Genomic DNA, 27914 nt, shown 5'->3' with positions numbered 1-27914 from the left:
AATTCTGACTGTATTAGAGGCAAACGCAAGTTTATAGTTCAGAATTCACATCACTATTTTCTTGCTATTCCAAGTTTATAACTTTAAAATTCTTAATTTGTCTTGCAATTGCAAGTTTATCTGGAAATTCTCTTTCTCAGAATTCAGTTTACAACTCTCTATTCTAATCTTTTTTCTCAGAAATGAGGGGAAAAAGTCTGAATAGAGAGAAATAAACTCACAATTATGTTTTATTCTGTGGCAGAAACCAGCTTCCGTACTTTTGGACAAGAACTTGACTGCCGACCAGGGCTACATCCCAACAGCACTGGGTGGAGTGTGAGCATGTCCGAGTCGAACACTGTGAAAATGAAGAATCCATTCTCATCGTGTTCAGAAAGAAACACTAAAGGTTTACAGAAGAGTTCAACAGCTGATTTAAGGTTTTTGGGCATTTTAAATATTTTTTGTTTATTAAAAGCAAAATTACAAATCACACTAATAAGCAAATCACATCTGCCTATAACTCAGATGAAGTGTTATGATACAAGATATGATTCAAGTATTTTACAGTTTCCATTTTTCTTCTCTCAATAAGCCAAATATATGAGTCATGGTAATGAAATATTAACAGTTGTAATGGATCACATACAGGTATTGATATGGCTTTATGAATGATTTTGCCTGTTCCCAGTAATCCGAGCCATTGACCTCTGAAGCAGCACAACACCCTCCTGCACACGTCATGAACGAGACCGTTTAGTTGAATAAAAGCTTTAATTATATCAGTGATCACAAGATTGTTCTCATCAAGGTTTGACCACAGCTACTCTGAATGAAGAAGCCCACCGGGGGAAAACAGGGAGAGGGAACAGCTAAACGTTTGCCGCAAGTTAATATGAAATAAAATTGAAATCCGAATACTACCAGGAAGAGCGTGACCAAAGACATTCTAGCAAACAAATGGGCAGACGTTCATACGGCAGCCAAATTCAAAGTGAAGTCCCATAAATTAGAATATTGCTTATGATCCAAATGCGGTCAAATGCATCGTGATAATCAAAAGGTTCGCCTTTCTTCACATGATTCCAGTTGAAACCCTGAGGTCAGTTTCCCTTTAGTCAGACCGACATGCTGTTTGTATGAAGAAAAGCAGGAAGTGATACTAAAACATACCCATAATAACTCAAAACGCATTAGGGCGAGCATAAAAAAGGTGAACACGTAAGGCAAATATATCTCTATAAACAATAAATGACACGTACAGCCAGGTGGTGTAATGTCTCTTAATTCTTGAATTCATATGTACACTAGGATCAACACTCTGGTAATGACTCCCGTTCGCACGAGATCTTGGAAATCTGCCGGTGGACGAGCGACGGGAACAGAACTCCGAGCTCCGTCCGGTTCGTCCACGGCTCTTCCCGTCCTCGAGCTGAGGAATGATTCGTCCATGTGAACACAACTGACCGCTGAAGGTAAGAGTCGTCATCTTCTGTAACAGACCGTGACACTTGGAAGCAAGCGAGAGGATTTGGCAGGCGGGACATTAGTGTCACAGTGATGGCCAAAGCTTACGGTACGACCCCCCGAAAGTTATTTGCTATAGACCCCCGAAAACCCGGAAACATAAAATCATCTCGCTCAAACAACTGCAGATCTAGAGTATTTGCATTATTCTCTGTTTGCCTCATCCAGTACCTAGTCTAGTCAAGAGCAATCTGATCATCATCATCATCATCATCATCATCGTTCAACACAATCTTTACGCCCTACAAGGAAAGAAAATAAAAATCATGGTGGAATCACGCATCGTTCAGCCAAATAAAACAGTGAGTCCACTGAGGATATAAAGCAGAAAGATTCAACAAAAGCCTTTTTGTACCCCAATGATACAACAGGAATAAAACTTCAAAGTCTTTAATAAAAGAAAGAATGGAAGAATTTCTCATGCCCTCTGCTGTCCGTTTCTGATACACGAATGCTGTGAACGAGGGGAAGATGGAAGAGCCTTGATTTGACAATCGTGAGCCATTCGTTGGCAAGCCGTTGTGTCATGCTTGTGTGGTCGGTCGGTCGGTCTGACCCGCAGCGGAGCGCCGTGAGGGCGAGCGGCCCACTCATTTCGGAGGCTTGGCGTCTGCCGCAGCCGTTCGTTGGCTCGGGGTTTTGGCATCATCTCTGGTGGGAGGAGCTCCAGCGAGGAGGGCGGGGCCTGAAGCGCCCTGTGTCTGGGTTCGGCTAGACGGCTGGGAAGGATGGCGGCGACGGCCATCGCCACTGGAAGGGTGTCTCTTACGCCCACCTTCATCCATGGGCGGCTGAAGGGAGGAAATAAAACACATGGTTTGGTACGTAAGCATCACCTTTAGATGGAAGCTTGTTTCAGCCACGGAATAATATTTTTCTTTATCGTGCAATTCTAACTTTCTTCTTTCGCAATTCTTTCCTTTATAAAAATGCAAGCAATGTGCATTATGAAATAATGCTTGTTAATTTCATGCTTGAAAACGACAGATGAAGCAAGAAATGCACTTGACTGCCGACTCACGTCCACTCTGAAGTCTTCCAGACGCTTGAACTTGCTCAAATGCGCCTGCAGCTTGGGGTCGATCTCCATGTTCTTTGTTTTCGAGTATTTCAGAAAAGCCCAGAACTTCTCGAGTCCATACAGCTGGCCTGTCAGGGCACACGAAGGAGAAATAAACAAGAGCTCCACACGGATTTCAGAAATGCATCTGTTGTTTGCAAAGACTGACCTGCTTCATAGTCTTTAATGGTCTCCTCTTGGAAATCTTTAAATATGTCTGGCCGGAACTTCCTCTCAAGTCCATAGCTGTAGAACCTGAAGAGACACTCCAGACCGTACCTGAGAAACAACACAATGCTGTCAATTCAGAACATCAGTGACCATATTTAAAAACAAAACGCCACATTAAAGAAGCAATTCAAGCATTTAATTTTGAGCTCATTTGCTATATTCCAGCAAAGTAAACCATTAGACTGAAGGGTGATTCTCACAAAACAACATTTCTGCAAGTTAAATTTAGGTGTCTTTAGAAAAAAGGGACATCGACACTCCCAAAGGACACCAAATAACCAGTCCATAATTCATAAATTTTCCCATGAAAAAAAAAAACATTACAGAAAAAAATAAAGTTTCAGATTTCAGTGTGCAGTATGCATTGTGGGACTGAATCAGAGCACTTGATAGTGTCCACTGAGGTTTCGGACACCACTAAAAATAGCGCCCTGTTTAAGGGTATAAGGGCGATTTGGGACACAGGCAGGAGTCAGGACATCTGTGCAGAGCTCTGCTTCCACTGCCTGCAGCGAGTAAAATATACCCCCACAAAGAAACACGCATGCATGAGAAAAAGCGCAGGACGCCACGCACCGAAAGCACTGCGGCATTATATTAATTTTTGATTATTTTAATTTTTAAAGGGGAGGGAATGGTCAAAAAGCAGAGTAGGACGCCTCTGGACACGTGATTTTTAAGTTCTTATTCAATTACAATTATATTGTGCACCGCGGTATCGATTCAGTGTCGAGGTATTTTCGTCAGGTATTGTATCGAAGTCAGAATTTTGGTATCGTGACAACACTACTCACGAGTGCTTACTGAATGACACCTGTACGTCCTGCAGTCGTCTGTACCTTGATTACAATTCACATCCATCAGAACTTTACTAGACGCTGGTTTGCTTTATCCAGCTGAGAAACGCTGTTCATCTGGCCGTACAGCAGTGTTCTGTTCAGTCTGTAAAGGGTTAGAATAGAAATGTCCGCCTACCAGGGTTACAGGTGTGATAAACTCCCTACTCCCAAGATCATCCAACTGTGTGACGTAAACTACTATAGTGGCGCAATTTTGTGTGTTTCAGTAATTTATTTGCATTATCTTACTTCAGCGTGTTAATGAGCGCATGTGTTGATGCATTAACGTGGACAGCCCTAAAACAGATGTTGATTTTGCACATGATTTTAAAAAATTTAAGAGCTTGATTCAGATAGCAATTAAAATCACTGAAGCCTGAGCAATAATTCCTGTTCAAATAAAACCCATCATACCTGTATCCTTCCTTTCCATCCTCCACCACCAGCTGTCTGAATTCCTCGTACATCTTTCTGTTGAAGTGATCCCGCAAGAAGAAGGACCAGAAGCGAAATAACGTGTTCATTTCCTGAGACTGTCCGATGCCAAGCCGCTTCCGCTCTGCAGGGACGAGAAAGAGGCAGGTCAGGTGATTAGGACGGGTGTGCGCTAACAAACGACGGCCTGTGGCTGCTATAAGACCCACCGTTGAGGCAGCGTCGCCGGTACTTGTGGTAAACGTGTTGCGTGAAGCCGTTCTCCTTCAGTAACTCGTGCGAGGGGTGCTGGAACTTGGGAAGAGACTGAGGCGTGCAGCCGTAGTTACCCATCGCCGCGGTGCCTTCTGATGGACTCGCGTTTGAGCTGAGAGAGAGCGACAACAAAAGACAATGTGATCATCCTTGATGCGAAAGGCAGAACAAACAAACATAGGCATCAGTTTACATGCATGTATTCACAAGCTTGGGGTCAGTAAGATTGTCAGGTGACTTAAAAATGAAGCTGCTGAGAAAACTGGTACAGTTTAGTTAACTTCAGACGAAACGGATGCAGCCGTCTCACCTGACCGAGGCGGTGCGGGAGCGGTGCTCTCTGGAGTCCATCACCCAGCCCACATGACACTCCATGGGCGGATTGGAGCTGTGCCGCGTCTTTCTTTTGCGAGGGGTCTGAAAGAGGACAGAAGCGTGATTGAGAGGTTCTCTGCCGAGCGACGCTCTGTGCAGCGCTGGACGAGCTCATACGCACCTTAGCATCGAGCGGCCGTCCCTCCTTCACCACAGGGTAGAAGCGGGGCGTCTGCGTGGGGTCCTTCAGCCGCGGGGTGCGAGGCGTCCGGGGTGTGCGGGCACTGCGGTAGTTGGGCGAGTCAGGCACTGTAGTCGGAAGAGAGCGAGCGATAGCCGACGGTTCAGGGGCGCCAAACAGTTTGTTGGCCAAGGCTTCCGTGGGGACTATGGGAGAGAAGACACTCGTGGTTAAAAGCCCACATGATGACAGAGACAGTTAAGTCATACAGGATGTATACTGGGAATGAGGTCATTATGCAAAACCCACCCTCCAAAAAAAAAAAAAAAAAACTTGACATCCCAAGAAGATGCATTACGAGTCTCTCTTCTACAGTTCAGAATTGATTCTGAGATCAGTGTTTTTTTCTGCATATGTGCGATGGAACTGTGTGCTGGAGACTGTCATTCTACATGCAAAACCACTGAATAAGTAAATATGGTTGACTTCATCACACAGTATGGGGTGTTGTAAGAACTGTACGCTTTGCTGGTATTTCAGTGTTCCCTTGTAAAAAGCTCCATGAAGGATCATTCATGCAGTTTAGATTCAATACAAGAAACTCACAGACGTCTGCTTTCAAACACCCACATGTGTGAGCTTTCTGAAGGCCATTTGCAGCTGTGTGTGACACTTTTGTGTTTTCATGATGCAAAAATAATCTCTGGTTATTTTGAAACCTAATATGTCATCACTAATAATCAAACAGCAATAATGCAGAAAAATCCCTGTCTGGAAACTTTCAGACACTTATGGTGTTTCTTTGTTCCCCTTTTTTTTAACCTGACACAGCTATATTAAGTTCAGTATAATGAATAGGTAACAATAAAGAGAACATGCTGGTGGATATTCTGCTAATATTAAAAACTCGTGCTTCATCCTGGAATGGACTATTCGAACAAGTTTGTTCATGCTGTATAGATTCTTAACAGACTTGGTCACAGATTTGTCATGGTAGTCAACCACTAGTCGGCGCTGTTGGAATACATGAAAGGCTTAGGCTTGCAAACATCGGGATGTCAATTAATAAACACTTGTTGACAAACTATTTGAAACAGGGATGTAAACCACGAGTACTCGAGTAACTCTGGTACTGTTTTGACAAGTAAACAACTAGGTTATGCAACCCCCGTCTTAAAGTGATAGATCACTTGCCCAAAGCTTTACTCACCCTCAAGCCATCCTAGGTATATGACTATCTTCTTTCAGACGAACACAATAGGAGATATATTGATAAATATCCTGGGGGTCAAAATCTCGACCCCCATTAACTACCATTATAAAGCTTGGAATATTTTTAATATAACTGATTGTGTTTGTCTGAAAGAAGAAGAGTAAAACATAGGATACTTTTCATTTTTAAGGTGAACCATAAGCAAGCAAGCAGTGTTTTCCTGTTGTGTGGAGGTCAAACTCACTCTGCTGGGGTCTCGGCGGTCCTGGAGGAACCTCCTGGTTGGGGTCGACGGGCGGTTCAGGGGTCAGACAGTCAAACTGCTCTCTGCTGATCAGGTGCACCTTCTTGAAGTTCTCCACTTCTTGCTGTTGTGACAATGTACAACAGTTACAACATTTCCAAGCACATGCCATAATCAAACAAGAACCAAAACGCTCACTCCATATACTCCATATACTCCATATACTCCATATACTCCATATACTCCATATACTCCATATACTCCATATACTCCATATACTCCATATACTCCATCAGGACAACGAAAGAAGAAAGCATTAACGCTACTCACGTGACGCCACAACGACAACATCTCGCTCGTACCTGTGAGCCGAAGAGATCCATGAACCCCAGAGCTGCCGGTCAAAGAGCAGTAAACTGAAGCTAACGCTAACTGGCTTTTCTAGCAGCACTGCTGGCCTTACTGGACGCGGCACGTGAACGGCACAAAGAGCGCCACACAAAAGACCACAACAAACACTCTGGTGCAAGACCATTCTGTCCGGCCCCGTCCAGAAACACTACGCCAAAGGACACACTCTCACTGCCCATGAGAAGAAAAGCAGCACATGAGAATGGACACACACCCAGAACCGGACAGAATCAAACTCATCTGGACACATGACAGAGAACACAATGAACATCAGTCCAGCGACTCCACCTCAGATCTGCTGTAACCACTTAAAAAAAACATCAATGGACATTTATGATGTCACATGACCCTTCAGTACTGATATAAACTAAGATCTCTCAATGTTGTGGATGAAAACACTGAAGGGATGTAAAGATAAGGTTGGGCAACGTTTCAAACTGCCTCAAGCTACCTAGTGTTAAACACGCCATGAAATCAAAACATTTAATGATGGAATATCACAGTGTTTATTATTAATGATTTATCGCTGCACATCATCATTATTGTGTTAAATTCATGTTCCTCGTAATCTTCAATCAGAATATCTTCCTCTTGCAGCATCTCTTCTCTTCTCTGATGATGAGGGCGGGGCAACCTGTCACTCACATGAGATCCACCAATAGCAAACCACAACCATCCAATCAATTCCCCACAGACAAAATCAAGCCCCGCCCTACATTTGCTCTTGTTTGGGAAGCGTTTCACTTGAATATACGGCACTATAGAGAAGAGAAGACTAGAGTAACTTCTGTTTCATAACTTTAAGTGCACTACAGCAGAGTGTTGTCCTGCTTTTTTGGTCGTTTGGATGTATGCAAACAGGGACTAAATTTAACACTCGCCAAGCACCAAATGAGAGTAAAAAATCATTATGAAACGGTGTCACTCGCCATGTGGTCAGTAACATTTTAATGAATTCTAACAATGCATGAACGTGAATGACGCTCGAGTCAGCTGACGGGCCAGCGCTGCATCGTAACTGAAGTTTAAGCATTAACAATTTAAATATTCAAGCGCAAGACGACATAAAAGGGAGCTCATTTAGTTATTTTTGCGCCGTGTGGAAAGTTGTGCGCACATCTGAATCGCACACAGAAAGCCACGTCTCAGACAGCGTGTGAATACTAAACTAAGTTCATGTTTTCTTGCACTTGAATGGAAAAATTCACACAAAGTTGTCAAAAAAGTGAACGTAAACAGTTGAGAAAGTAAACGTGTTTAGTATCGGTATATTAGATCCATGTGTTCGCTCTTAAAGTGACAGCAGCCTAATATTCCTGCTGTCTGTGTTTTTAATGTTAATCAAACAACAAAGAAGAAAGAAAAGAAATCACTCACTGCTCGACTAAATACCTTTAGTAAGTTTAATATGGATTAATTAATAAGGATGTTTAATTCATACAGTGAAGAATATGCAGTGTTTTAATCTTGCTTCCTTTAATACATTTCTGTTCCTGAAAATGACTGTCATATAAACCTGAAAAAACACTTTTTTCAGTATTTTTATATCTTTGTTCTATTGTATTTGTGCTTTTGCTTATAATTTGATTATTTGCTCCCATTTTATTACGGACTGTTTACTTGTCTTTAATAATTAGTTAGGCTTGTAGTTTTAGCTGTGGTATCAAAATTGGAGTAAAGAATGATCACTTAGCTAAAACGGTGTGATAACTGCCTGTTTCGCAAAAACAGTTTCATGGCCTGTAAAAAATATTTAAGGCCAGTATGTTTTCTTAAGTCACCGGCCATTGGCAGATGTGTCAAAAAGTTTGTTTTATCCTGTGCGCAAACCAAACATTTCAACCCAATTCCAATGAACGGAAACATTATAAATTTCTCCCTCACAAGCAAGAACAACTGCATTATTTTAAACATGACCTTTAGCCCATTCTTATTCATGTGAATTTTCTGTGAACGTAAACGTGACACCAACCCACCTTGATCATGGCATATTCTGGTTCGTACGTATCGTCCCAGAGGTCTTGTTCATAGTAATAAAGTCCGTCGTTAATGACCTTCACCAATTCGCTGGTCAGTTTGGAGCGCGAGGTGTGGTTTCCTGTGCGGTCTCCTCCAGGATGCTTGCGCAGGTACGGTGGCGTCTGTGTGACTATGAGAATCTTGTTGACGTCTCGATCATCGATTTCACAGTCCGAGTCTTCATCCGACCAGTCGGTGAAAGTGTTGCGTCGGCCGTCGATCTGGTCCATCTCCTCGTCAAACATGAAGTCCAGCTCCTCGGGCTCGTCCTGCTCCTGCTCGCCTGACGTCGGGCCGGGCTGAACGGGCGTCCGCGCCTCCTCTGCTTTCTGCAAAAGTGACCGAAGATCACCAGAGGGTTAATTATGCAACATGCATCAATGAACCAAAAAAGAATCACAAATCGATTCTTGGAATCAAGTCCATCAATTCCAGAACCAGGAATCAGAGTCAAAGTCCAAAGTGCCCTAGTGTTTGGCATCCTGCTGTTCTTACCTTGGGTCGAGCCGGTGAAGGCCGAGGCCTCTTCTTGACTTCGATCCATGACTCTGAGTCTAGATCCGGCAGACTGGCTGACAGGCCCTTCGGCATCAGCTTCAGGTTGCTCACGTCGTCTGTCTTGGGCTGCGCGGGTGTGGAGGCTCTCGGAGAACCTGTTGGGTCAAACGTTCAGTCAGAACGGCCCTTCGTAAACGCTCACGGCTCTTTTCACCTCGAGTCAGTGCTCACCTGTCTGTTTGTCCACGTTCCTGGGAACAAACTCCGGGCAGTTGATGAACTGAGCAAAATCTGTCTGCGAATGGTCAGGCAAAGCCAGGCCCGGCAGGGGCCATTTTTCAGGCTCGTCCTTGCAACGGATTTTCATATCCGTGATATCCACTACTTTACTGTCCTTCAGGGCCTGAAAGAAAAGCACAAATCACCAATTACAGACACGGTCACTTATAAAGCAGCAGTGCAGCAGGGCCGATGAGGAACCGACCTCTAGTATGAGGCTGACGTCTGTGGTGAGCGCCTGCACGCGGTGGAAGCTCGCGATCAGAGCGACCGGCAGGAAGCCCTCCTGATCCATCTTCCTGCGCAGGAAGAAATCCCTCTCCAGATTGTCAACACTGAAGTAGTATTCACTGCAAAAACAAACAAAGCGTCTCAACACCACAGCGATGGGAGAAACAAAGCTTTTCCAAACTTTGAACCAATTGCGTCGCAAGATGATTCACTGTTTTGAAGCGCTCAAAAAGCTGGTCAGAACAGTTCTGCAGCCAAAACATGCAGAAAAACAACTTTTACAACACAACTGCAAATGTTTTATTGAAGGTGTAATGTGTTAGACAAATACTCTAATATCACTATATATGAAGTGGCTCAATAATGTGTTATTTTATTAAATTGAAGGGGTTGTTTAATCAGACTGATTAAAAACTTAAATCTAACTTTTTTTTTTTATTAATCAAATGTGACATTTATTGTCTATAAATTCATAAAACTGATCCAAGATCAGGTAAAAATCATATCTACACACTGGTCAGGGGTTCATGGAGATCACTGAAATTTCTAAATGTTTTGAAACCGTAATGACGTAACGAAGCCTCGTTTACTGAAATTACGTGACTTTGGCAGTTTGATGCACGCTCTGAATCACTGGATCGAAACAAATGATTTGCAAAGGTTTCGAAGCTTAAAGCACCCATCACTACATAAAATAATACACGATTCTTGTTTGCAGCTCGTGTGTTTGTTCATGTGGTTTCCTACAGCTCAACTGATGCAGAAACGGGTCATATAAACGAGTGTAAACCACAAACATTGTGGCCAGATTCGTTTGAAAATGCTGATTCATCTAGTAATGAAACAAGCGAAGTCTTTGAGTCGTTGAATCATTCGCTCCATCCAACTTTTTAAAAACAGTAATTACAATTAAATATTTTTTAAATAGACTGCAGCACTTAACATTTTCTCAGAACCTCTAGTAAATTACATGTTATTTGGTTTAGTTCTCTGTTCAGAATCGTGATCTTTGTTTGAAACAAAATAATCGTGATTCTCAATTCATCCAGAATCGTGCAACTCTTAAGGCAGGAACACACCAAGCCGACGGTCGGCCGTCAGGCAATTTTTCTTCGTCGGCCGACTAAGTTTTCTCAGTGTGTTCCGCACCGTCGGCTGAAGTTGGTCCTCGTCGGCCTTTTTTCGGCCGATTCGAAATGTTGAATCGGCGTCGGAGCTCGTCGGTCCGTCGGGCCATCTGATCATTCTGATTGGCTGCTCAGCTACTGCTGCCTGCTGTTTCGGAAAGGCATTTCATCTCACGCAGGCGCAGAACTGACGTGCTGCTTGGCCATCGGCTGTTTAGCGTCGGTTTGGTGTGGCGGGTAGGGGTGTAACGATACGCTCAGGTCACGATACGATACGTATCTCGATACGGAGTTCACGATACGATACGTATCACGATATTTTGAACAAAATGAAACTGAAATTCAAACAAGATTTATTAAAAAAAACATTAACAAATTTCAATAATTGTCCTTGTTGTACACACAAGATCACATTTCAATAAAATAAATAAATATAAAATTTTAATAAAAACATTCTGTATTCAAATTAACAGTTGAATAGGGCTGTCTGTCACTAAAAAAAAAAAAAATTAAATTTAACATGAAATAAAAAATAAACCTGCTTGCAAGATTCAATGTGTGCCCGAAACACTTACTGAACTAGAGCTGATTGAGACACACCATCTACGATAAATCGTTACACCCCTAATACTTATAGTAATTTAAAAATGTGGTAGCATTGGATCTGGACAGGAAGTATAACTCTGGGAGTTGGAAGGGGTGCGTCGCGATTCTGCCATCTCAAATCGCGATACAGGTTCGTGGACCTGCGTATCACGATTTCGATTTCATATCGCATATCGTTACAGCCCTAGTGGCAGGGCAACTTTGGACACTGACGCTGCCGACGTGAGCCAACCCCACAGTTTGTTTTCGTCGCCACTAATTTGTCGGCGTCGGCTTGGTGTGTTCTGGCCTTTACAAATGATTCGTTTGAATCACTAGACGCACGTCACAATTGCTGAAGTATCCACACACACACTTCTCTAGCTTGCTTCCTAATCTAGTTGTCTAATAAACCTGGCACTGTATACATTATGAATATTGTTGGCTCTTACACCTTTTTGTTACTTTTGTTGGATAAAAGCATCTGTTAAATGCAAAAATGCAGATGTATTTGTATTTCTCAGGGAAAGCGTCACTGCCGTTGGCTGGCGTTACTCACATTTGTCTCTTGATGTAGTCCTTGAGCAGGTCATGGTCCACAGCGTACAGGTCAGTACTGCTCATGTTGTCGTAATAGTAGGTCACCGTACTGTTGAACTTCTGACCACAGGCACCATCCTTTCCATCATAGCCTTTATGGCCGTAGTAGTAGTCATAATGACCTGAAGAGAAACACAACAGGACAATCTGGTAAAACAGAAACGATTACAGTGCCCCCATTAATGCCTTTGGGATATGATCTTTCATGTAGTGTGTAATAAAGCCGTTCGTGAATGTAAAAGCTCTGCAAAGTTTCAAAGATCAAAGTGCAGATAAATGGAGTTATTGTCTCCCAAAAGAAAGAACCGATTACTTTCACTTCCTGCTGAAGCTATATAGGTCTGTAGCTAATTTGCATAAAGGTGTTCATTGGCTGAACATTGTCTGCTTTTCCCCGCCCTCAATCACTAGTTGTATCTGAGACTGGAACAGTTTGGTTGGTGTTGTTCATGTCGAAGACGCTGTTTTCTGCTGCAAAAGCAAATCCACTGTGAGGAGACTGATGCGGTAAAACTGACGCCATTGTTACCGTTCTCATCACTGTGAATCAAGAGCTGAGATTCAGATATGATAATGAGCATCTGGTTTCTGACTAATCAGAGCAGAGCAGCTCTCAGAAAGGCGGGGTTTAGAGAGGCAGAATCCTTCATCAAACCGACACTGAGAAAAGAGCTGATGCTGCAGTGGATATTATGAGAAAGTTAAAGTGTTTTTGACCTTGGATGAGTGTGAATCTGTTGTAGGAGACGAGAAACAACATTAGGAACCTTAAATAGAATAATAGGGGCACTTGAATAATTTCTTTAAATTGTATATTTTTTAATTAATCTAATTCAGTAAATATATTTGGTCACCCTGTTCTGCAAGATATCAGCATCAGCCACTAATCATACTGGCAGACTGTGTTCCTCATGCATTGCTCAGTTTTAGGGAGCGGTCTAACATGTACTCTTCTGACAGCGTGACTTTAGGCCTGGACTACGTGTTTGTCCAATCAATGGTAGATGAAGGTCACTACCTCTGCCGGCTCCTCTGCCTCGTCCTCTTCCTCGTCCCCGTCCACGGCCGCGTCCCCTGGCAGCGGTTCTGTACGGCGCTCCCTCGCTCTTCACGCTGGACACCTCGTCATGGTCATCCCTCAACTCCTGATCGTACTTCCCACTGTGCCAATCTGAAAACACACACACACACACACACACACACACACACACACATCAAAAGTGCTGTTTGTGTGACTTTAATGTAAGCAGACAAGATCAAACAATGGAGAAATATGAATAAAATGCAAATATACATTTGTCTTCATTTGTTGTTTGTTTTGTATGGAGTTGATCAAAGATAAAGTAATGACTATTAGATCAGATGTGGCATGTACATGAACCACTCCATGAAGTAAAAAGACACTTTAAAGCAGAATCGAGTGTAAATACCTCTCAGGTCGTTCCTGCCGCCAGGGGGGATACGATTAGCGTCGAACTGACGCGTGTTGTTCCGGGAGGCCGAGCGCTCGCGCGGACCTTCAGACTTCACCTCGATCATAAGAGGAACCCACTTGTGCTTATTTCCTACAACATCATCATCATCATCATCAGTAACTTAAAACAGTATCTTTCCAGCTCTTTAAACACGTAAAGTTACACACCTCTCTTTTTGTGTCCGTTTTTCTGCGACTCCTCATCAGTGTTTTTCTCTTCTCCAGAGTCGTCCGATTTGGCTTTCAGGTTCTCTTTGCTCTCTTCATTTTCCCTCTTTCCTTTGAACTCGCGTTTGACCACTGACTTCTTCACAACCTGACATGTTCATCAAAAAGAAATAAAACAATCATGTGGCGCTTTCACAAACTCGTCTGACTTTACACTACAGATGAGCTCTGAACGATATCAATAAAGTCAATCTGAATGACTACAGAGACTCTCTTACCTGAACTTCCTTCGTAGCGATCTCTCCAGGTGTCGGCCAGTTGTTCGTATCTCCAAAATCCCCCACCTTCAAAAACATTTGAATGTTAAGCCCGTTTGACAGCGGCTCACACACAAAGCAGCAGTGAATCACAGCAGGCTCGCCTCACGCGATCACACTCACAGCGCTTCAGAGACGATAAAAGCATGAGATCATCAGAGGCTCGCCACCCTATGTCTCTGTTGTCATGAAATTAATTTATGTGAGGAGAAGGACCACATTAACATCTAAACGTTCATGCATATAAACGGATTAATCATCTGGATTTACTGAACAGAATCAGTTTGTGTGTAATCATGTGCATCAGTCTTTCAGATCGATGTGCTGTGTTTCGACTCGGAGCCGATTCTCTGCTCTTCGGGATGTGACTAACATGTGAACGTTTGAACCTGTTAGTATGGGCGTATGAAACACATGCACTACTTTTATGCGTGTTGTGAAACAGGCATTAAGGCCCGTTCACACCAAGGATGATAACTTTATATTTTGAACGATTTTTAGACACATATTGTTAAAGGATCAGCAGAGTCCACAGCACAACTATCACTGGAATCACTTTCAGAATGATTTTTTTCCAGCTGATGAACAATAAAACATTGACAGCCAATCAGAATCGATCCTGCTTTAAGAGCTCGAGCAGAACGCCATCATGTGTTGGTGTGGACGCTGATGTAGTTATCGTTCTTGCCGTGAACAGGCCGTTTCTTCAATAAATGTAATGTTGCAAACCTGGTGAATAAGTGTAGGTCAAACAGCCCTGCTCCTGTAGAGACTCAAGTGAACGCCACTCACCTTTCCTCCTCGTCTCATTCGCGTATTTCCCGCCTTCACAACCTTTGTGGGCCCAGAATGCTCTAGAGAGGCAAAAAACATTAAATTACATTTTAAACCAATTACAAATAAGTTATTTATTTCACTCTTATTACCACTAAACTAACAAATGACACTAATAGTTCAGACAAGCAAAACATGCATCTTGTCTATTTTAGAAACATTACAACAGTAAAGGACGCAAACAGAGATAATGTTTTTTAAAAAGTGGAGAAAAAGCAAAAAAACATGTCTAAAAAGGTTTATAAAGGTGCAAATGGACCAGAACAGAAGATCTGGGTGGAGAAATTAGAGATTCTTTATGCAGTCCAGTGTAGGGCTGTCAAATGATGAATCACGATTAATCGCATACAAAATAAAAGTTTGAGTTTGGCTAATATATGTGGGTGTACTGTGTGTAATTATTATGTATATATAAATACAAACATCCAAATGTATATATTTGAGAAATATTTACAAGTATATGTATTTATTTATATTTTATATAATTTATATTATGTATAAATACATTTTTTTGAACATAAATAACATTTCTCTTAAATATATACATTAATTTGTGTGTATTTATATATACATTAGTTACACACATTACTCACACATTTATTGTACAAACTCAAACTTTTATTTTGTATGCAATTAATCACGATTAATCATCTGACAGCCCTAGTCCACTGCAATAATTAGTAGAATATTGTTCATTTCTTGTGATGCAAATGCCACATTAAAAACACCAATCGTTACAATATTTTTGTATAAGGTTTGTTGGTTTGTTCTACGATTAAAACTTATGAAGTCCAATTACATTTAATGAACACAATCTCACGCTTCAGTAGATTATTTTCCAGGGTTCCCACTCTTTCAGGAACACCAGATTCAAGGACACCGTTTATTTTATATCAAGCACATATCAAATTCACATCCCAGCAATATGCAGTGTCAAATGAAAGCTGACAGTTCTTCACATTTTAAACCTTTGCATCCACTGACACGGAGAATCATTTGTACATTAATTTTGGAAATATTAAAACCGGTTGCAGCTTTCTTAGTCCCAACAATAATCTTTCCACACTAGTTTTGTTTCATTTTTTATGAATCATTACTTTAGTAAAAACATAATATTGAAAGAATATTGTAAAAATAAATTCTGCAATTGAGGGAAAAATAAAGGATCATGTGGATCGTAACTGTCAGAATATATGATACATTATAGATATAAGCTTGCACTTCTGAGAGAAAAAAAGTGAAGAATTGCAATTTATACATCATAATTCTGACTTTAAGACAATTGTGAATTTAGGGTAGAGTGGGGGAAAACTAACTCCATATAATATGCATAATATTCTTATTAATGAGTAGGGATGGACGATATGGCAAAAATATCACGATTCATGATTTGATCAAATCTTTTTCGTGCTGGTTTTACTATATTGCCATTGACAGAGCAGAAGTGTCACTAATTTCCTTATATATTAAAAAAGTAGCCTAACATGGTAACAAAATATAAAAGAAAAAAGAATGACAGACTTTCAGATAAAGTGGATAAAGATAGAAATACAAGTATAAAGTTCTTGTTAAAGCTACTGTATTAAAGAAACTGAAAAATGTATTCTGTCATTATTTACTCAAGTTAAAATTGTTATAAAACAGAATAAATTTCTTCTGGCAAACATACAAGTTATTTTGAAGAACGTGTGTAACCAAAGAAGAATAGAAAAGAAAATACTGTTTATGTCAAATGCGTGGTTACCCACGTTCTTCAGAATATGTTCTTTTGTGTTCAGCTCAAGACTGAAGTCAGAATGAAGACAATTCTCATTTTTGGTTGAACTATCCCTTTAAGGACAAGTCACAGCACGCGTCGTCTGTCCCTTTAAGGCTCATGCGCGCATCTGATATATTGACACGGATTCAACTTCCTCTCAACTGTTTGACTTTCTCTGTACACTTAACCGAAGGTATTGTGTATTGACAGTATTAGGAGAATAATATGCAAATGATAACTCTTTCCAATAAATGCAGTGTTTGACAGGCTTCGGGTGAATCCGCCCAGAAAAGAACGTGTCAGACCAGCACGTGGATAAAATATTTAACCACAAGGCTTTAAAACGCATGCAAATAATAAACTTTTGTGATTGAGAATAACTGCAGTGTTCTGCGAGTATAACTCTACCGCCGTGTTAACATGTGATGCGAATGCATGTCGCTTTGTTCTACAGAGAGGACTGCATGTGACAGAAAGCACTATATGATATTTCTTCAGAAGCAGATCGTGGAGACCTTTTAATCGTCCACGTTGAAAATCGCACACACCTATAAGAAATGTTCATATCGGACACAGCAAGTGTCACAGCTCAAATGTCCTGAAAACAAGCCAGGGGAAGTACCGCAATGGAAAACACTCGTATGGAATATTATTTCCTAGGACTAAGTGGGGCGTGTTATAATTTTCACAAAATGCATTTCAAATTTAATTCAAGCACTGTCCAGTCTTTGAATTCATGTGTCTGAAATCCCAGTATGTTCAAGGCGTGTGGGAACCCTGATTTTCACAACACATCCTATTCCAATTACACACATCTGTTTGTTGTGCAATCTTTCTTTGTTGAAGCGGTTTGTGAATCGATCTGACTCTGAATGCCGAGTCACTGTAAGAAAATCATTCACTCGTGTATCAAGAACTTAGTCCAGATGCTGGTTCTTCACAAGACCATCCCTGTGACCAAACTAGTGTACTGCTGACAGTATGTACTGCATTTGATAAAGCTGATTTACAATTTCAACAATAAATGTGCTGAGCATAGCTGTTCGTTGGCTTCAATGTAGTTTCAGTACTTTTTGAACATTTCCAGTAAATTTAAACCGTGTTAATTTCGGGCACTATAAAAACAACTACAGTGTAATATGCAAAGCAGCGTTTTAAATAAAGAACTGTATTCGGTTCACATCAAGAGATTTAAGTATGGTATCACATGAGTAGCTGTGAATGAAATAAGGTTAGAGACTCCAGCACTAGACAGACTCCAGTAAATGACCTGAAACAAGCTTCAAATCATAGATACGACTACACAAAACTATATAACATTGAGGGAATACTAACAAAGGCTAGTATGATATGTGCATTTTTGTCCCAGAATGTTGATTAGGGTCATGTGTTGTTTGTGTGAGGTGGTAATGTGCTGGGTGTGATTTGTCTGTGTCAGCAGACACACGTTCACTCCTCCTCCAGTGTGCAGCGCTGTGAAGACTGAAGCGTGACAGCTGCTCTGAACACACACACACACACACACACACACACACACACACACACACACACACACACACACACACTGCTGATATACAGCGTTCCCGTCCCAGTTTCACAACGTACACGTCACATAATAACATATAAGATCTTTAACATTGTGTTTTGCACCATTTCTTTAGCAAAGCATCTGTAAATTATCAAGTGGACCGTTCAATCTTTGATCCTGATTGGTTGATTGTAAATTACTCAGTGATCTCATTACATCAGTATTCCTGCTGTGCGTTTCTGCAAAAGCAACTTTATTAATTATGTAATGAAGTATGAGTGCTGGCGTTATGTCGTGTCATTCACCTTTAATTCTGAGACCACACCCTTTCCCAGTCTTCTCATACGGGATACACGCTGGTGTGTGTGTGAATATTTTTTACCAGTTTCAGGTACAGTACTGTATGTTCATTGAGTTACACTGTTTAAAGGGTTAGTTCACCCAAAAATGATCATTCTGTCATTAATTATTCTCCCTCATGTCGTTCCACACCAGTAAGACCTTCGTTCATCTTCAGAGCACAAATTAAGATATTTTTGATGAAATCTTGAGAGCTTTCTGTCCCTCCATTGACAGCTACACAACTACCACTGTCAAGCCCCAGATTGGCAGTAAAGACATCATTAAAGTAATCATGTGACTGCAGTGGTTTAACCTCGACGAGAGTGCTTTGTTTGAGCAAAACAAATTACCACTTTAATTACAAAATATTAATTCTTTCACACAACACGTGTCATGGTGCGCTCGTAAACACCTTGGAGATTACTAATTTGTACATAAAGTAGTAAATTATGTTTTTTTCTGAAAACAAAGCACTCGCGTCACTGAATAAAACTGCAGTCACATGACCGTTTTAACAATGTCTTTAGTACCTTTCTGGACCTTGATAGTGTTTATTATGTTACTGTCTATGGATGAGACAAACCTCTCGGATTTCATCAAAAATATCTTAATTTGTGTTCTGAAGATGAATGGAGCTTTTACGGGTGTGGAAGGACATGAGGGAGAGTAATTAATGACAGAATGATCATTTTTGGGTGAACTAACCCTTTACTGACGCTTCGTAAAGGTGATTTCGTGCACTGCCACACACCGGTCTGGATTAAACCATAAGAACACACAGATGAGAAATAAACATTGCCTTAAATGAGTGTTAAATTCCAGTGTGTTTTTATTTGAGCTCCGTCAGATGAAGCGTCACATCTCAGAACTGTTTACCGTCACTGTCAGGGACTATTTTTTCTAGCGGAAGAATGACATTTGATGATTTAGCTAAAACTAACATTAATATATCGTCCCCTTGGAATTGTAAGGATCTATCTGACGTTTGCCAAAATTGAGTTATTCACATATTCATATTCTGTGATAATTTATTTGCATTCTGTGATGTTTCTTTTTTTAAAGTTGTGTACATTAGGAAAACAAAAAGGTTCTATCGCACTAACGTGGCTCTATAAGGTTGTATCTGCATGAGCCAATCAGCACTTCCAATGCACACACAAGGACCAATCAGGATCAGCGTTCTTTGTCATGCTGCCGTGATAAGAGGAAGACAGCCCAGAAAAATGCTAAATCAGTGAAGAGAAGACTAAATAATTTCACACACTGCGATGTTTAATAGAAACTCATGATTGACTGTTTTATTTATGATCTTGTAAATGACAGCAGCCCAAATTCAAGGGAATTAGTCTTTTTGTGTGTGTTGCTGTATCTAATGGAGTTATTTTCAGTTAGACACCATGCTAACGTTAGCCAGCAGCGCTATTGAGAGGATAGATTCGGGTTTTGTAGTCAATTTGCTTATTTTCAGTCACATCATTGTCATACGAGGGAAAGTTATGTATATATTAGCTTATGTTTTAACTTGGATCCATCCTGTGAGCTTGTACTGGGCTGTATAGAAATATATATATATACATAGAACCTGATTTTGCTGAGTTCAAAATGTTCCTGGGCCAACATTTTTGTTGATCCTCGAACATTCAAATCAGCCAATCAGATTTGAGGGACAAGTTTACAGATTATGTCAAGTTTAGGCTTAAAATCATGAATTGGTGCTTCTACATCAGTGTTATTCATCTATCATTTCCTCTGATTTTTGGGATAACTTATGGGTAGGGTTAGGGTTAATGGGTTAAGACTAAATTTTCAGACTGGAATATTGTTCCAGGATCAACAAAATACGTTATCAGGACGTGTGAAGCTCAACTCTACGCATACTGGATTAAAGTGTAGATTAAGTTACATGTTAACATTGTCGGTAAAAACTGAGTTTTACATAGTTGAAGTAATTAAATATTTTAAAATGTGAAATATTTTTAATTATATGTAGTCAGTGAAACATTTTTCAATGTTTGTTAAACACCTTTACTGAAGCATCGTCTGTTTTCTTGCAGTTTTTTAGTCTTAAATTTTACAATATTAAGCTTTAAAAGGTCAAATAGTCAATCATTTGATTGATGGGGTCTTAATTACAACAATTAACGTTATGTTATTTCAGCCATACTGATGTCATTTCACATGTCCCTCTTTCTGTGGAATAAAGTCCTGCTCAGATGTGTTACAGAAGCTGCTTTCTGTCTAAACAAGAGGAAACAAACTTGAATGGTTCCTGCAATTATGTTAAAAATATATATATATTCATTTAAAATATGAAATAAATGTCATAAAAACCATTAAATTGAACTTTTTCATGCATGTCAATGCATCGTTACAATACTATTTTTGTGTTTTAAAACAAATAAGCAAACTGTTTGTGTTTCTTGAAAATTATTGGTGAGATAGAACCATCTAATTCTAAAAAAACACACTTTTTATTTTTAATATTCTATCTGCGTTTGACCCGTTCCAAAAATCCCCATTTACAAATCTGAGAGGGTTTTGATATTGTACATTTAGGGTCATGTTTTTACTATATGAAATGCAAAAACTTTAAAAGGTCAGTATCTCAAACCCCATCATTCCAAGGGGACGATATATTTTGCCTTTAATTTATGTATTGTGTGTGGTAACAGATATATAAATAGCCACAAGCCCCGTGAAGCTGTGGTTTACAGAGAACTCAACGGCTCTTCTAAATTCACTGTAAACCACGGCATCGTGGGTATTATTGCTTTATCGTGATATGGCCGATTGTGCAGATCAAACTGTATTTAACACGGTTTCCTTCACACACAATCAGCTGTTTTTAGCGGCTCACTTTTTTAACAGGTTTAACAAGCATTTGGGACCAGTTACGCATTGCAGTAATATTACAACATCTCACTAGATTTGTAATGACACGTTTTCACAGAAACTGCAGTTTTCCTCCAAAATGAAAGTTCAACTCTTGCAAGTGAAGAAACCAAGATTGTGAAGCTAAATAATTGGCTCTAGCTTATGAAACTCACTTATTAACATCTTACAGTGCAGTTGCATTACAACAGTAACATATTGCAGTTAGAAATAATAAGATTCACCCCATATATAGATATATATATATATATATATATATATATATATATATATATATATAAAAAATATACCACACAATGCTAATGCAAATGAACACTCAATTTACTAAAGTCACCAAACCATCACTAGCATGTGAAGTGAACGCTCAGCGGTGTCATGATGTTGGATTCACTAATTATCATCTGCATTAGCATGAGCAGCGCATAAGAACTCCAGTCAATCAATCCGCACGTGAACGCGGAGCGTGATCACATGGCACAAACCACGTTGCCTTCAAGCAGTGGAACTCTGGGATTGATAGCAGCTCCACAAGCCCCTCATTACATCATTTTCTGCTGCTGAAATAAAGCGGTGCGAGGATGTCCGCGCGCGTGCTTGCAATCCCATTCATGTGTCAATCAAACAGACGAACATTCACCTGAGGAGCGCGCAGAAGCTAACCGCTAGCGGCTAACAGACGCGCGCACGTGCATTAAACACCACGAGAGACACAAACTGTCACGAGCATCGCTCGTAAAAACACCATTTTAAGCAGATACGCGATCGAAAGCGCTTTAACGCGAACCCGAGCGAGATCGCGGCGAACACGTGGAGCTCACACGTGTCGTTCCATAACAAAACGGCACATAATCGCGCGATTACAGCACAACACCGTAAACAAATGCATCCCATCTCGTCTGACAGCGTCACGTAGAACGATAAACAATGTTTTTTGCAGCTCGTGAACTATCAGCCCCGGCCTGTCAGACGAGCGAGCTCGCGCACGACAGGCCGCTAATGCTAATGCTAACACGATAGCCATTTGTTCTGAAAAGCGATGAAGGTGAAGAACAACAAGGCGTTCTACGTCTCATCTGAGACTTGAATCTTACATTATATCGTTTGTTTTGCACCCCCAGCACGCGCTTACACTGTATTCGCCCTGAAACAGACGCGAGGCCTACAATATGCTGTCATGTGTGAGAGAAACACGATGAACATCGTCTGACATCTGCACACTAATCTATGAAAACGGCCGTTATTGTTTTTTAAAATGTCGCGTTACATTTGAATGTTCTGAAGCCGTTAGTCCAACTGAAATGTTTCAACGGTCACATGAGGTTTAAAAACGAGAACGTTATTAAAGAGCAGTTAAATAGGTAACGTTCCGTTAACGTTGCTGTGGGAACGTTTGTTCAACACTCTGCGAGAACGTTCCCTCACAGATGAGCCTCGCTCGGTTTGCGGTGTTAAATCTGAGGCACAAACACACTCTCATTGGTTTGGTACAGACCGTGCAGCGTTTGTCCGTTGACGCCGCTCATCTTCTTCGTCCACGGGTTCACCTTGGGCGGCGGTGCTTCAGTAAACTCCTTCTTACAGGCGTCTTCTTCGCTCTCCTGGTTCAGGTTCTCCTTCGCCTGGCTGTTGCTCTCATCCTTCGCCCGTTTCAGGCTCTGCTCCTTCAGCGCAAACCCTCCTCCCTCGCCGCCCTCCTCCGGCTTCAGCAGCGGGTTGTTCGGCAGGAGAGTCTCCACCTCAGTGGCCATTTCTCCTCTAACAAACACCCCTCAAATCCGCCGCAATGTGCTGCCAAAAAGATCGGTTGACGTCCAGCGGGAGCCTCTCGACACTCTCCACTCCACCCCTAGACCAAAAAGGCTTCAGTCTAAGACGCAGAGTGGTTAATTACAATTAAAACATGTAAAAGAACGCCTGGAACCTTTAAAACGACGGACTAGTCTTCGCTACTTACGGCAATGTGAAAGAACCACGCGTTGTACGTGAGCGCGCACGTACGCGTAGCGGGGCGTGGCGACGACAGGCCGCGACGCCAGGCCGCGACGCCACGTGACTGTCTTGCATATTTAAAAGGAGTTCTTTTTATTTGTCATATTCGTTTGGGAAAAGGGCATGTTCCTCTATTTATTATTTACTTTTATATTTCCTTTTTTTTAGTTCTTTAAGAAAAAAACTCTTGCTGATGATACCCACAATTATGATAACTAAGATTTATTTATTTTTTTAACTTAAAATAGGTTACCCATGAAATCATGACCTTTTTTTTTTTTAGAATATTGCAGTGTTTATTATAAATACATTTTAATGAATTAGTTATTTATATGTATTTATTTAAATGTATTTATAATACATTTTATACATTTTTTTTGCATAATATGTGTATAGTATGTGATGATGAATGAGGCCCTCTTCTCTGATGACATGTTTACTGGCGTGAGGGCGGGGCAACCTGTCACTCACATGAGATCCACCAATAGCAAACCACAACCATCCAATCAATTCTCCACAGACAAAATCAAGCCCCGCCCTACATTTGTTCTTGTTTGGAAAGCGTTTCACTCTGATAAACGGCACAATAGAGAAGAAAATATACACTGCAATTTGCATTTCATGCCAGCATTAAGGGTTTTATTGCATTATGGACACTGTAAATGCTCGAGACGGATAATTTAAGGAATATATCCATGCGAACGCAGGAGACTAGAAACACAAGCTCATGCAAAGACCATTTCCGGCAAAACCGATGAAGAAGTGCTCACACTAGACTCACGTCACGCTCGCTGGGGCCTTTATTAAAAATACATTCAGTAAATAAATAATAATATAGCTGCGAGCAACAGTTATCGGGGTTCAAGCTCTTTAAAGCCTTTAAGCACACGCTTAAAAAGTTTTATTTTTGCAATCGTGTAACCTCTTAGATCATAGATGGAAAAGACCATTTACAGCAAATACACCAATTTACCATATGACGTTTTTTTTTAGCACCACCTAAAGTGTTTTTGGTCAGATGAAAACGCAAGGCGCTCTGCTTAAAACGTCTATCTGTGAGCGCTTGAGAGACTAAAGATGTCAACACAATGTATTTTCGGAGACCAGCTATATTAATTTCTCATCCATTTTGTTCTGTTCTCTGCTTGTTGATGATGTTGTACAGCAAGAATGTTGTGACAGTTGGTCGGTGTTGTATTTGTCCCGCCCCTCCTCTGCTCTGATTGGATGGCTGGCTAAAAAGTGACAGTGATGAGTGCAGCGTTTTAACATTTGAACATTATTCAACTCGAGGCGACTGGTAAAAAACGCCAAACACTCTGCACTTGAGCGTGAAAAAGACGCTCAGGGCCTTGTTGCGCTTCTGGTGTTTAAAAAACGCAGCACTCCCATTGGAAACAATTGGAAAAGTACACTAGCCATTGGAAAAAACGCTTTGGTGGACACATGGCCTAAAAGTTTGCATGCTTCTTTAGAATCATGTGGCGCTGCATGCCAATTTTCAAGTCAATCAGACTAACTGTGAAGTAGTTATAGCCATTTTCAAGTTTTTTTCCTGTTATAGCGCCAACAAGTGGCCAGTCATCATGTCCCTTTTCACGCGACCACAGAATGAGCTCTTACACAGGTGTACCAAATGTGGTGAAAATATCTCTTTCCCTTCATGAGTTTTAGTACAAGTGGCTCCGCCCACCTTGAATGTCTTGGCGGCCCATAGGGATCATGAATTGGAATTTCAACTTTTTTTTTTTTTTTTTTTTTTTTTTGGGATATTGACAATCAGACTCCGGAGAATCTTGCTGCACTGGTTTGGTTCCGATTGGGCTGAAAACCTAAGACTAGTTCACAAAAGTAGGTTTTTCAAAAAATCCAAAATACCCAAAAATTAATACGTGTGAATCTGAGGCATATATCCGAGCGATATAAGACACTCGAGCCTACGCCTAACGGTTCAGGAGTTATGAGCCATTTCGTACTTCTGACCGCTGTAGCGCCCCCGTCAGGCCGATCAGGGTCAGCCTTGGTGACATTGTAGATGTAGATTGTACTACCAGCCCTCAAAGTTTCAAGTCTCTACGACTTACGGTTTGATCTGCCTTATCACTTTTAGGGGAGAATGCTGATCCTTGTAAAATTTAACAATTACAACAGAGTTTCAGAGTTACACACTTGAACCTCTAAATACATCCAGATTGTTCAAATGTACAGCCTATCAGAAGCACAATATTAGTGACTGAGCACATGATATAGGTATAGGCTCATTAATGAGACGCACATCTGTGGTCATGAAGCGCTGCGGTTCACAGTCCGTTCTCTGAAAGCATTAGTGACACGTGAGCTCTGGCGTATTGTTCTGCGTCTGTCCAGCCTGTAATCGCCGGTCAAACGGCCCCTGGCTCCCAGCATAAAAACTCAACTCAGCAGCTGGTCAGCAAATCACAGCCCAAAGCTTTAAAACGTGGATTTGCTCAATAAGCAGTGCATGCTGGGGCATTTCAGACCAAGGGCACTTCAAGTCCAGGCAGCTCACAAACATGACCCGTTCTGAGTTTGGTGCTGTTGTCACTCCAAAACATATGTTCTAAGAAGTTTAGATTAAGTTATTTCTGAATGTTCCTTGAATGTTCAAAACATCTAGTTTTTGAAATGTTTTAAAAACGTTTTTTTTTCTTGGTTGTGTGAACATTAAGGGAACATTACATTTTATCATTCTTCAAACATTATAGGAATGTAAGTAGTGACATTCAAAAACATTTAACAAACGTTTAAGAAAAAATGTTCCATGAACAATAACATTATTAAATACCAGATAACTGAACTAACGTTCTATTGGCTATAAGTACGGTTACTTCCTGGTTGTCGTTAAGCCAGCTTGGGTATTTCCGGTGAACTGTTAGCTGTTCATTCTGTACTCGCTGTACATCGACACAAAACCATCTATGGTTGAATTTTTAATGTTGTATTCATATTTTAATGCAGTTATCACGATTACCTAATTTGCCAATAAACCAGTTTTATTGATTGCAATTAAAACAAAGCTATTGGGACCGTTTTAAAAACGCAGTGTCTGTAATTAGACACACACGCATTACTTTCTCCAGCACTTCAAATGTTATTTTTAATGTGATGACCACAAACATTATTTGATCATCCTTCTGAGATTGTGCCTATTGTAAAACTAAACGTTTCAAAATGTAGGAAATTCAACATTTGATAGAAAACACTTATTTAAAAATAAAAAAGACAATAATTACCACTTTAACCAGCAGGTGGCGGCAGAGTAGCATTTATTTGTGCATATATCAGCCATTTCCTCTAATCTTTGTTACTTTGTTTTTGACTAAATAATAAACATAATAAAATAACTAGGTTTAAAAATACATTTTGTCAGTGTGAAGTATGAAATACTCAAAACATCTCATGAAAAACAATAACTTTTATTGTGAATGAATGACACAGAAAGCGAGCGCCGCGTTTTCCCTTTATAATCACTGAAGCTGTCAGTCATTTACATTTTATTCATTTAATCTAACTAAAGTGCACAATAAATATTACATTTTTGAAGCTTTTTTTCCACATAAAAGTGTGAAAACTGATGGTCGAATTGAATTAAGCTGAGGAGGAACACTGAGGAATGTCTTTATTTATTTTTTATGCCGTCTTACGTTTGAATAACTAAATTAACACTATGCCTGACTATTTAAGTGACTATATTCTGATTATTACACTACTGATGCTCAACACACCAGCACATGACTCTCACCGGAAGTTTTCCAGCTGGCTTACATTAATGCGGAAGTTCTAAAGAACGCTCCGTGCATATAGGCCATTGACGTTCCTGGACGTCACATTGCCTTGCTTTTCATCATTTGAATGTTTGGCATGTAAACTGAATGGTCATTCACCAGTGGTTTTAAATATTTATCATCCTCTCATTCATGTAGACAGTTTGAATTGCAATAATACTGTGAGTTTTATGGGTACTTTATAATGTTTTAATGTTTTACTCAGTGTGTAAACATTCCAACACACAAACACAGTCATTCATTGTAGATCTAGTTTGCACTTCAGTTATTGACCAGCTTGAGTGTGCTGACGCATGTATAAGTGATTCCTTGATTCCTTCCTCTGTCCAGACTGTCAAAGTGTGTTATCTGTTTTAGAAAAATTAGAGATACTATGACCTTTTTAGCCATTCTATTGGCGCTCTACTAGTCGTGGCCTCTATTGACCAGTATAATGCAGCTCTCACATCTATTCTGGATGAGTTTGACCGCTTGAAAAAACATGTTGTTTCTTTTAAGGGATCAGCTTCATGGTTTACATGTGAGCTACATGAATTGAAGGTTAGGCCTATTTCAAATTTGCCACTCCTTGTGAAAGTTCTTGAGCATGTGGTTGTTTGACTACGAAATCACTTTTCTATGTGCTGGGTTTAGGTCTGGACAGTACAGAGGGTCATGAATGAGCTCCTCATTACAGCTGATTCTGGGGCTTGTGGCATTTTGGTTTTGTTAGCTCTTAACACGATACAATGTCACACTATGTTGCTACACAGGTGGATTGGCCTTTCTGGCAC

The 27914-nt window shown here is 40.6% G+C and overlaps 1 protein-coding gene across 1 annotated transcript; it reads right to left on the bottom strand.

Moving 5' to 3' along the window:
• Nucleotides 1-404: 404 nt before the first annotated feature.
• larp1 (La ribonucleoprotein 1, translational regulator) lies at nucleotides 405-23337 on the bottom strand. The gene is made up of 19 exons (XM_067377010.1): nucleotides 22839-23337; nucleotides 14784-14845; nucleotides 13953-14018; nucleotides 13675-13822; nucleotides 13463-13597; nucleotides 13051-13203; nucleotides 11992-12154; nucleotides 9695-9839; nucleotides 9442-9613; nucleotides 9208-9365; nucleotides 8670-9041; nucleotides 6283-6406; nucleotides 4826-5031; nucleotides 4640-4746; nucleotides 4284-4441; nucleotides 4054-4198; nucleotides 2739-2848; nucleotides 2531-2658; nucleotides 405-2300 (listed from the first exon to the last, which is right to left on the bottom strand). The coding sequence occupies exons 1-19, from the start codon at nucleotides 23092-23094 to the stop codon at nucleotides 2100-2102; spliced, it is 3009 nt and encodes a 1002-aa protein (XP_067233111.1). The 5' UTR covers nucleotides 23095-23337; the 3' UTR covers nucleotides 405-2099.
• Nucleotides 23338-27914: the final 4577 nt, after the last annotated feature.

This window comes from Chanodichthys erythropterus, chromosome 22 (assembly GCF_024489055.1).
Source record: "Chanodichthys erythropterus isolate Z2021 chromosome 22, ASM2448905v1, whole genome shotgun sequence".
NCBI lineage: Eukaryota > Metazoa > Chordata > Actinopteri > Cypriniformes > Xenocyprididae > Chanodichthys > Chanodichthys erythropterus.
The sequence above is the reverse complement of the archived record's forward strand: the minus strand, read 5'-3'. Positions and strand labels throughout refer to the sequence as shown.